Genomic DNA, 13,005 nt, shown 5'->3' on the forward strand with positions numbered 1-13,005 from the left:
CTGGCATATGCTCACACACTGTGGTGTATATATAACTGGCATATGCTCACACACTGTGGTGTATATATAACTGGCATATGCTCACACACTGTGGTGTATATATAACTGGCATATGCTCACACACTGTGGTGTATATATAACTGGCATATGCTCATACACTGTGGTGTATATATAACTGGCATATGCTCACACTGTGGTGTATATATAACTGGCATATGCTCACACACTGTGTATATATAACTGGCATATGCTCACACACTGTGTATATATAACTGGCATATGCTCACACACTATGGTGTATATATAACTGGCATATGCTCACACACTGTGGTGTATATATAACTGGCATATGCTCACACACTATGGTGTATATATAACTGGCATATGCTCACACACTGTGGTGTATATATAACTGGCATATGCTCACACACTGTGTAAATATAACTGGCATATGCTCACACACTATGGTGTATATATAACTGGCATATGCTCACACACTGTGGTGTATATATAACTGGCATATGCTCACACACTGTGGTGTATATATAACTGGCATATGCTCACACACTGTGGTGTATATATAACTGGCATATGCTCACACACTGTATATATAACTGGCATATGCTCACACACTGTATATATAACTGGCATATGCTCACACACTGTGGTGTATATATAACTGGCATATGCTCACACACTGGGTATATATAACTGGCATATGCTCACACACTGTGGTGTATATATAACTGGCATATGCTCACACACTGTGGTGTATATATAACTGGCATATGCTCACACACTGTGTATATATAGCTGGCATTTGCTCACACACTATGGTGTATATATAACTGGCATATGCTCACAAACTGTGTATATATAACTGGCATATGCTCACACACTGTGTATATATAACTGGTATATGCTCACACACTATGGTGTATATATAACTGGCATATGCTCACACACTGTGATGTATATATAACTGGCATATGCTCACACACTGTGGTGTATATATAACTGGCATATGCTCACACACTGTGGTGTATATATAACTGGCATATGCTGACACACTGTGGTGTATATATAACTGGCATATGCTCACACACTGTGGTGTATATATAACTGGCATATGCTCGCACACTGTGTATATATAACTGGCATATGCTCACACACTATGGTGTATATATAACTTGCATATGCTCACACACTGTGGTGTATATATAACTGGCATATGCTCATACGCTATGGTGTATATATAACTGGCATATGCTCACACACTATGGTGTATATATAACTGGCATATGCTCACACACTGTGTATATATAACTGGCATATGCTCACACACTATGGTGTATATATAACTGGCATATGCTCACACACTGTGGTGTATATATAACTGGCATATGCTCACACACTATGGTGTATTTATAACTGGCATATGCTCACACACTGTGTATATATAACTGGTATATGCTCACACACTATGGTGTATATATAACTGGCATATGCTCACACACTGTGGTGTATATATAACTGGCATATGCTCACACACTATGGTTTATATATAACTGGCATATGCTCACACACTGTGGTATATATATAACTGGCATATGCTCACACACTGTGTATATATAACTGGCATATGCTCACACACAATGGTGTATATATAACTGCCATATGCTCACACACTGTGTATATATAACTGGCATATGCTCACACACTGTGGTGTATATATAACTGGCATATGCTCACACACTGTATATATAACTGGCATATGCTCACACACTGTATATATAACTGGCATATGCTCACACACTGTGGTGTATATATAACTGGCATATGCTCACACACTGGGTATATATAACTGGCATATGCTCACACACTGTGGTGTATATATAACTGGCATATGCTCACACACTGTGGTGTATATATAACTGGCATATGCTCACACACTGTGGTGTATATATAACTGGCATATGCTCACACACTATGGTGTATATATAACTGGCATATGCTCACACACTGTGTATATATAACTGGCATATGCTCACACACTGTGTATATATAACTGGCATATGCTCACACACTGTGTATATATAACTGGCATATGCTCACACACTATGGTGTATATATAACTGGCATATGCTCACACACTGTGGTGTATATATAAATGGCATATGCTCACACACTGTGGTGTATATATAACTGGCATATGCTCACACACTGTGGTGTATATATAACTGGCATATGCTCACACACTGTGGTGTATATATAACTGGCATATGCTCACACACTGTGTATATATAACTGGCATATGCTCACACACTGTGGTGTATATATAACTGGCATATGCTCACACACTGTGGTGTATATATAACTGGCATATGCTCACACACTATGGTTTATATATAACTGGCATATGCTCACACACTGTGGTATATATATAACTGGCATATGCTCACACACTGTGGTATATATATAACTGGCATATGCTCACACACTATGGTGTATATATAACTGCCATATGCTCACACACTGTGTATATATAACTGGCATATGCTCACACACTGTGGTGTATATATAACTGGCATATGCTCACACACTGTGGTGTATATATAACTGGCATATGCTCACACACTGTGGTGTATATATAACTGGCATATGCTCACACACTATGGTGTATATATAACTGGCATATGCTCACACACTGTTTATATATAACTGGCATATGCTCACACACTGTGTATATATAACTGGCATATGCTCACACACTGTGTATATATAACTGGCATATGCTCACACACTATGGTGTATATAAAACTGGCATATGCTCACACACTGTGGTGTATATATAACTGGCATATGCTCACACACTGTGGTGTATATATAACTGGCATATGCTCACACACTGTGGTGTATATATAACTGGCATATGCTCACACACTGTGGTGTATATATAACTGGCATATGCTCACACACTGTGTATATATAACTGGCATATGCTCACACACTGTGGTGTATATATAACTGGCATATGCTCACACACTGTGGTGTATATATAACTGGCATATGCTCACACACTGTGGTGTATATATAACTGGCATATGCTCACACACTGTGGTGTATATATAACTGGCATATGCTCACACACTGTGGTGTATATAGTTCTATGAATATACATTAACTTACGTATGGATATGCCAATGTAAACAAGTACACACAGAGAGGCAGATTCTGAAAACGTACCAGCATGGAGATAAATTATCAGCTTATTCCACTGAGCATTATATTGTAAAGTAAGTGACTCTTCTTTACAGAAAGCATATTAGTGAATTCTAGATATGTGTGATTCGTTTCGGATCGATTAGGAAATTCGGCAAATTCGGCATTTGGGATCAAACCGAATTTCCGAATTAAAATACTGCCGAATTTACCGAATAAATCCGAATTACTTCGGATTTATTCGGTAAATTCGGATGGCCATGGATTACACTACTATTGTACAGTATAAGTCTAATCCCACCTAAAGTTACCGAAATTCCGAACTGAATCCAGCCGAATTTAGTACATAATACTAGTCTAATCCCACCTAACACTTACCGAAATCCCGAATTTACGAACCGAACCGAATCGAACCCAGCCGAATTTATTCGAATCCGAAACGAATTTATTCGAATTCGAATGAATCCGAAACAAATCCGAACCGAATCGATTCAAATTTTTCCGAATTCCAATCGCTCTGAACCGAAATTCGAAAAAATCCGAATCGATCCGAACCGAATTTTTTCGCCATGCACATGTCTAGTGAATTCCCCTTTTCAATAGCCAAACTCCACCCACCATTGCCTTATTTGGAGGAGCCAATCCAGACTCTAATCTGCAGGCAACAAGGCTAGCCACGTTCATATTGTTAGTATTAAGTGTGTTGTTTCGGAGTTGTTATCACTTAAAGCCAATTAGGTAGTTATATGTTGCAGGGTTAGCCTTGAGAAGACAGCAGGGTACATTTCAAGTTCAGAGAATTAGAAAATCCTAAATTTTCAGAGCTAAATTGCATGAAAAGAGAACAAAATAATTAACGAAAATATATTGCAAAGTTGCATCATAATGCATTGTGAATCAATTTATATACAATTTTCAAGACGTTTACTGTCCCTTTAATGAGGTACACTGTATCCAAGGTAAAAATGACCTTTAAAACAATTCTTGGGGTCCTTGTAATACTGAGGAGGCACCTTGTAGAATGTTTTCAGTCAAGCTCAGACATATTAATCATCATTGGCTGTCGCCTACTGCCCTCTGCAGGTTATTTAGTTAGTGCAGCTCAAACAAGAATGAATGAACACAGTGTTAGACTGACCAAGATGAGAGACTTTATTGGTACAAATAATACAAGTAATCAATTTCTAAAGAAGTGAGTGATATGTCCCATAATAGAACATTATGATCAGTATACATTAATGGTGTCCTTTTATGGCACAGTAATCACCTGACGTGTATTCATGGCACTGTAGAGGAAAACATAAATAGTATCCTAGAAGAATGCTGACATGTAATGCAAACATTTTAAATAGTACATAAAATATGTAAAGGCTTTATACTGTCAGCATTTGTTTATGCTGGAATCACCCTATATTCGTTCTCAGTGCTGTTGCAAGTAACTGTTGTAGATGCTGTGCATGTAGAATATTAACAGTGAGAATATGATTATGTCCTGTCATAATAGTGTGCATGAGAAGTCCACAGTACAAACCATACCAGCAAAATCTCAGCATTATAATTGTGCATTATGAGAGCCCAGCTTGCCAGCCAGGGAGAGAAGCAGGACATAGTTATGTGAGGGGCTGAAATCCAACCAATTAATTGGCTGCTGTAGCTTGCTGGTCTTGGGTCTGTCTCTGCTATTATGTGATATAAGGTATTTGTACTGTTTTACCCATCCCCAGTAAGGTAAAGTCACATCCCCGTCCTGTTGCCCCCTGCTTAAAGGGACAGTCTAGGCCAAAATAAACTTTCATGATTCAGATAGAGCATGTAATTTTAAACAATTTTCCAATTTACTTTTATCACCAATTTTGCTTTGTTTTCTTGGTATTCTTAGTTGAAAGCTTAACCTAGGAGGTTCATATGCTAATTTCTTAGACCTTGAAGCCCACCTCTTTTAGATTGCATTTTAACAGTTTTTCACCACTAGAGGGTGTTAGTTCACATATTTCATATAGATAACACTGTGCTCGTGCACGTGAAGTAATCTGGGAGCAGGCACTGATTGGCTAGACTGCAAGGCTGTCAAAAGAACTGAAAAAAGGGGCAGTTTGCAGAGGCTTAGATGCAAGATAATCACAGAGGTTAAAAGTATATTATTATAACTGTGTTGGTTATGCAAAACTGGGAAATGGGTAATAAAGGGATTATCTATCTTTTAAAACAATAAAAATTCTGGTGTAGACTGTCCCTTTAACACTAACAACTGATGTGTGATATCATGTTGACATTTCAGACAGCAGCCTCATATTGCACACTATTATGGTAATAAAGTAACACTATAGACATTAATGAAAACATTAGAAGGATTCTAAACTTTAATAGGGTTGCTATATGTTTGCATCGCCATAACAATAGTCATATAGGAAAAGATGGATGAGCAGGTCTGATACTGTACACTTGTATACACCATCCAAACAGATCATACACCAAGATGATGAAGATATTGGCCAAGCGGCTTACCCTCCAAATTGCATGTATCATTGTGTGTAATCATTGGATGAATCCTGAACTAGCTATCAGCCCTCTGGACACAATGTGCTTGTGAAGTGTATATACAGCGCAATATAAAATAATGTGTCCAGCCTGCTATCTTTTGTTTGCCATGGCCTGACTGCTCCACTCATGGTGTATCTCTGGCACAGTTACATAAACAATAAGAGGGCTACTACATAGGGGCTGACTGTGTTGGGAAAACTACACAATGTCCTGCAGAGTACTAATACTCTTTATCTATAGAGTAGTGATCTGCTGAGTTCTGCATAGCACTGACACACAAATCACCTTTGCAGATTAAAGTGCACAGTGCATTAACACATGCAGGCCGCTATAAATTTGCAGAACATTATAGGTGTGAGCATAAAGTCCACCAGTGTGCAGAACAGGTAAAGGGCCATTATACACTCATTTTTTTCTTTGCATAAATGTTTTGTAGATGATCTATTTATTGGCCGCCAGCAGGGGGGTGTCAATCAACCCGATCGTACTTGATCGGGTTGATTTCCGGTGATGTCTGTCCGCCTGTTCAGACCAGACGGACAGGTTATGGAGCAGCAGTCTTTGTGACCGCTGCTTCATAACTGCTGTTTCTGGCGAGCCTGCAGGCTCGCCAGAAACACGGGGCATCAAGCTCCATACGGAGCTTGATAAATATGCCCCATAGACACATCTTTCTGATAATTAGGAATGGGTGTGGAGCTCTGCAGAGCATATGTGAATGCAGCAGAACATTTGCACAGAATTTGTCAGAGCAGTAATGGGGACAGGACAGTATGAGCTTATGTAGAGCAGTGATAGGGACAGGACAGTAAGAGTTTATGTAGAACAGTGATAGGGACAGGACAGTAAGAGTTTATGTAGAACAGTGATAGGGACAGGACAGTATGAGCTTATGTAGAACAGTGATAGGGACAGGACAGTAAGAGTTTATGTAGAACAGTGATAGGGACAGGACAGTAAGAGTTTATGTAGAACAGTGATAGGGACAGGACAGTAAGAGTTTATGTAGAGCAGTGATAGGGACAGGACAGTAAGAGTTTATGTAGAACAGTGATAGGGACAGGACAGTAAGAGTTTATGTAGAACAGTGATAGGGACAGGACAGTATGAGCTTATGTAGAGCAGTGATAGGGACAGGACAGTATGAGTTTATGTAGAACAGTGATAGGGACAGGACAGTAAGAGTTTATGTAGAACAGTGATAGGGACAGGACAGTATGAGCTTATGTAGAACAGTGATAGGGACAGGACAGTAAGAGCTTATGTAGAACAGTGATAGGGACAGGACAGTATGAGCTTATGTAGAACAGTGATAGGGACAGGACAGTAAGAGCTTATGTAGAACAGTGATAGGGACAGGACAGTATGAGCTTATGTAGAACAGTGATAGGGACAGGACAGTAAGAGCTTATGTAAGAGCTTATGTAGAACAGTGATAGGGACAGGACAGTAAGAGCTTATGTAGAACAGTGATAGGGACAGGACAGTAAGAGTTTATGTAGAACAGTGATAGGGACAGGACAGTAAGAGCTTATGTAGAACAATGATAGGGACAGGACAGTAAGAGCTTATGTAGAACAGTGATAGGGACAGGACAGTAAGAGTTTATGTAGAACAGTGATAGGGACAGGACAGTAAGAGCTTATGTAGAACAGTGATAGGGACAGGACAGTATGAGCTTATGTAGAACAGTGATAGGGACAGGACAGTAAGAGCTTATGTAGAACAGTGATAGGGACAGGACAGTATGAGCTTATGTAGAACAATGATAGGGACAGGACAGTAAGAGCTTATGTAGAACAGTGATAGGGACAGGACAGTAAGAGCTTATGTAGAACAGTGATAGGGACAGGACAGTAAGAGCTTATGTAGAACAGTGATAGGGACAGGACAGTAAGAGTTTATGTAGAACAGTGATAGGGACAGGACAGTAAGAGCTTATGTAGAACAGTGATGGGGACAGGACAGTAAGAGCTTATGTAGAGCAGTGATAGGGACAGGACAGTAAGAGCTTATGTAGAACAGTGATAGGGACAGGACAGTAAGAGCTTATGTAGAACAATGATAGGGACAGGACAGTAAGAGCTTATGTAGAACAGTGATAGGGACAGGACAGTATGAGCTTATGTAGAACAGTGATAGGGACAGGACAGTAAGAGTTTATGTAGAACAGTGATAGGGACAGGACAGTAAGAGCTTATGTAGAACAGTGATAGGGACAGGACAGTAAGAGCTTAAGTAGAACAGTGATAGAGACAGGACAGTAAGAGCTTATGTAGAACAATGATAGGGACAGGACAGTAAGAGCTTATGTAGAACAGTGATAGGGACAGGACAGTAAGAGCTTATGTAGAACAGTGATAGGGACAGGACAGTATGAGCTTATGTAGAACAGTGATAGGGACAGGACAGTAAGAGCTTATGTAGAACAGTGATAGGGACAGGACAGTAAGAGCTTATGTAGAACAGTGATAGGGACAGGACAGTATGAGCTTATGTAGAACAGTGATAGGGACAGGACAGTATGAGCTTATGTAGAACAGTGATAGGGACAGGACAGTAAGAGCTTATGTAGAACAGTGATAGGGACAGGACAGTAAGAGCTTATGTAGAACAGTGATAGGGACAGGACAGTAAGAGTTTATGTAGAGCAGTGATAGGGACAGGACAGTAAGCGCTTATGTAGAACAGTGATAGGGACAGGACAGTAAGAGCTTATGTAGAACAGTGATAGGGACAGGACAGTAAGAGCTTATGTAGAACAGTGATAGGGACAGGACAGTAAGAGCTTATGTAGAACAGTGATAGGGACAGGACAGTAAGAGTTTATGTAGAACAGTGATAGGGACAGGACAGTAAGAGCTTATGTAGAACAATGATAGGGACAGGACAGTAAGAGCTTATGTAGAACAGTGATAGGGACAGGACAGTAAGAGTTTATGTAGAACAGTGATAGGGACAGGACAGTAAGAGCTTATGTAGAACAGTGATAGGGACAGGACAGTATGAGCTTATGTAGAACAGTGATAGGGACAGGACAGTAAGAGCTTATGTAGAACAGTGATAGGGACAGGACAGTATGAGCTTATGTAGAACAATGATAGGGACAGGACAGTAAGAGCTTATGTAGAACAGTGATAGGGACAGGACAGTAAGAGCTTATGTAGAACAGTGATAGGGACAGGACAGTAAGAGCTTATGTAGAACAGTGATAGGGACAGGACAGTAAGAGTTTATGTAGAACAGTGATAGGGACAGGACAGTAAGAGCTTATGTAGAACAGTGATGGGGACAGGACAGTAAGAGCTTATGTAGAGCAGTGATAGGGACAGGACAGTAAGAGCTTATGTAGAACAGTGATAGGGACAGGACAGTAAGAGCTTATGTAGAACAATGATAGGGACAGGACAGTAAGAGCTTATGTAGAACAGTGATAGGGACAGGACAGTATGAGCTTATGTAGAACAGTGATAGGGACAGGACAGTAAGAGTTTATGTAGAACAGTGATAGGGACAGGACAGTAAGAGCTTATGTAGAACAGTGATAGGGACAGGACAGTAAGAGCTTAAGTAGAACAGTGATAGGGACAGGACAGTAAGAGCTTATGTAGAACAATGATAGGGACAGGACAGTAAGAGCTTATGTAGAACAGTGATAGGGACAGGACAGTAAGAGCTTATGTAGAACAGTGATAGGGACAGGACAGTATGAGCTTATGTAGAACAGTGATAGGGACAGGACAGTAAGAGCTTATGTAGAACAGTGATAGGGACAGGACAGTAAGAGCTTATGTAGAACAGTGATAGGGACAGGACAGTATGAGCTTATGTAGAACAGTGATAGGGACAGGACAGTATGAGCTTATGTAGAACAGTGATAGGGACAGGACAGTAAGAGCTTATGTAGAACAGTGATAGGGACAGGACAGTAAGAGCTTATGTAGAACAGTGATAGGGACAGGACAGTAAGAGTTTATGTAGAGCAGTGATAGGGACAGGACAGTAAGCGCTTATGTAGAACAGTGATAGGGACAGGACGGTAAGAGCTTATGTAGAACAGTGATAGGGACAGGACAGTAAGAGCTTATGTAGAACAGTGATAGGGACAGGACAGTAAGAGCTTATGTAGAACAGTGATAGGGACAGGACAGTAAGAGCTTATGTAGAACAGTGATAGGGACAGGACAGTAAGAGCTTATGTAGAACAGTGATAGGGACAGGACAGTAAGAGCTTATGTAGAACAGTGATAGGGACAGGACAGTAAGAGTTTATGTAGAACAGTGATAGGGACAGGCCTTTGCAGTGCACCAAATACAATCATAGGATACTGCAGTTAAACACAGCATGTGTAGCACTGATAGGAACAGGTATTTGCAGAGTACTGCGGCATTGAGATCTCTACAGAGACATGACATGTACAGGAGTGTGCAAAGCATTCATAACCCAGCTTTTGCAGAACATGATAAGCAGTGAGCACAGGTCTACGTCTACGCAGAACATTCTTAACAAGACACACGAGCAGTAATGTCTACACAACACGAACAGTGCAGTCATTTTGAAGAGCCATGATACACAAAAGTCTCTGTGATCATAGGGACTGTTTAGAGCTAGTATTATGCACAGCATTCTCTTCAGAACAGTGATCTGCAGAGAATATGTTCCTCTTTCAGCAGTGAAAAAAGTACTAAAGTGGTAGGATAGGTTCATGGAGGCTCCTCGTGTCTCTCAAATTGTGGCAGGCTGGATACAGGGTTTCACTGTAGCATGGCTCTAATCTGCTTAGACGTGGTGTCATCGTGCAGGTGGCGAGTTGTATATCTAAAACAATGAGTAGTTTATAGTCATCATAGTTACACAAAGGCTTTACTAATATATATTCAGTATATATATTTGTATTATACAGATTAAAAACTGTAATATAATTTAATGAGGACCCACTGATATTTGTTTTTAACAAAGCTGGTCATTAGGTCAGACATTGGATCCCTGTAGATATTTTCCTACATACCTGAGAGCATTAAGAAGTCCTTCTGTGCTAGTAGATGGCTGGTCCTTCAGTACCTTAATACATCCTTTCATCTAGGAACAAGAGAGCTACAGGTCAGTTGCACAAAACAGAGACAACTCAACTCGTTTTTACATGAAAGTTTCTACAGAGCGATAAATAGCTGATTTCAAGCATTATCTTATGTTTCTTTTCAATTATGTTTTTCCCCTTTCCTTAAATCTGAGTAAAAGACCAAAGAAAAGGCATTTAGTTTATGTATCTATGTAACCATTAAGCAAAATCAGGTGTGTCAAAATTAAAGATAGGAGGATTACAAATTGGCCCTCCAGCTCCCTTTAGTTCTGAGCTGCCATTGTCCTGTTCCACACTACTCTTTCCCATCTACATCATTACTCTTTGTGAATCAGATGTTTATTTTGCTGTATGTAATTCAGGTTTGAAGCACTTGCTAAAACAATGCTCATTAGAAGTTTGTTTATATAGAACAATGTATTTCTGCTTTAATTAGTAGAGTTTATGAAATATGTTGCTCAGCCCTGCAAATGGGAAAATAACAATAGCGTTTGTCCCTTTGTTTCAAAACTATGGACACGCCTGAGATGTAATATTTCAGCGACATAGTAATATATGGATCATTTTGCCCAAAGTCGTTGCAAAAAGGGATATTTGATTTGAACTTAATGAATTTTTTTTTTTTTTGCATTCTTAATGCATTCACCAAATGAGAAGGGTTTCCTTTAAATCATGGGTGTGCTTGACATGCTCTCTTATAAGTTATTTCCTCCTCAGATTCCCGTGTGCTGAATATCTGAAAGACGTTTCACTACAGACTTGTAGGGCATGTGCTGCTGAATACTACCATGGCTATGAGCCAGCTGCAGGTCATATCTCATTCCTGGTTCTTCACACACCACAAAAGCCATTCACATGCTAAACAAAAGGGGTTAGACCCCTTAACGGCCGGGCTTATAGGTCTACATGTAAACAAATAAGTTAAAAATGTAAATTATATGATAGTTCATGTGATTGCGTGATTTCAATTATGGGATTGTGTCTGGGGGGAGTGCCTATGACGCTAGGCATGCCCTCCAGCCCACGATCCCATTCGGGAAGCGCCTTTGGCTTTAGTACAGCCAAAAGGCTAGGATGTTCTATGCCGCCCTAATAGCGTTAAAGCCAAGTGCGGTAAGGACGGCATAGAACATCCTAAGGGCGTTAAGGGGTTAAAGGGACAGACAACACTAAAATTGTTATGGTTTAAAAAGATAGACAATGCCTTTACTACCCATTCCCCAGTTTTGCACAACCAACATTGTTCTTTTAATATACTTTATAACAATTAAACCTCTAAATGTCTGCCTGTTTCTAAGCCACTACAGACAACCTCTTATCACATTCTTTTTTATTTGCTTTTCACAAAAGGAGATTGCTAGTTCATGTGGGCCATATAGATAACATTGTGTTCGCGACCGTGAAATTGTTCAGGAACCAGCACTAACTGGCTAAAATGCAAGTCAATAGATAATAAATAAAAAGTCATGTGATCAGGGGGCTGTTAGAAGATGCTTAGATACAAGGTAAAGTATATTAATATAACTGTGTTGGTTGTGCAAAGCTGGGGAATGGGTAATAAAGGGAATTATCTACCTTTTAAAACAATAACAAAAATATTGTAGACTGTCCCTTTAACTGCAATAGGATTCTCTCTGGTAGTATCCTATCATAGTCAGTACTCATGGGGCATTTTACTTTGTGTCTATCTTGAGTTAAAGGGATAGTAAACACCACAAATGTTATTGTTTAAAAAGATAGATAACCCCTTTATTTACAATTCCCCAGTTTTGCATAACCAACACAGTTATATTAATACACTTTTTACCTCTGTAATTACCTTGTATCTAAGCTTCTGCTGACTGCCTCCTTATCTCAGATCTTTTGACAGACTTGCATTTCAGGCAATTAGTGCTGACTCTTAAATAACTTCACGTACATGAGCAGTGTTATGTATATGAAACACATGAACTAACGCCCTCTAGCTGTGAAAAACTGTCAAATGCATTCAGGTGAGAGGCGGCCTTCAAGGGCTTAGAAATTAGCATATAAGCCTATCTTGGTTTTGCTTTCAACTAAGAATAACAAGAATACAAAGCAAATTTGATGATAAAAGTAAATTTGAAGGTTGTTTAAAATTACATACCCTATCTGAATCATTAAAGTTTAATTTGGACTTTAC

General features: G+C 39.6%; 1 protein-coding gene across 6 annotated transcripts in view; it reads right to left on the reverse strand.

Annotated features, from left to right (window-relative positions):
* Positions 1-4,350: 4,350 nt before the first annotated feature.
* Positions 4,351-13,005, reverse strand: part of LOC128653800 (CYFIP-related Rac1 interactor A) — a 200,658-nt gene continuing 192,003 nt past the window's right edge. For all 6 annotated transcript variants that reach the window (XM_053707311.1, XM_053707313.1, XM_053707312.1 and 3 more), the window contains 2 exons: positions 10,773-10,843; positions 4,351-10,582 (listed from right to left, as the gene is read on the reverse strand). In XM_053707311.1, the coding sequence (XP_053563286.1) occupies positions 10,519-10,582; positions 10,773-10,843 (135 nt within the window). In that variant the 3' untranslated portion in view covers positions 4,351-10,518. The remainder of the gene's footprint in view (positions 10,583-10,772; positions 10,844-13,005) is intronic.

This window comes from Bombina bombina, chromosome 3, assembly GCF_027579735.1.
Source record: "Bombina bombina isolate aBomBom1 chromosome 3, aBomBom1.pri, whole genome shotgun sequence".
Lineage (NCBI taxonomy): Eukaryota > Metazoa > Chordata > Amphibia > Anura > Bombinatoridae > Bombina > Bombina bombina.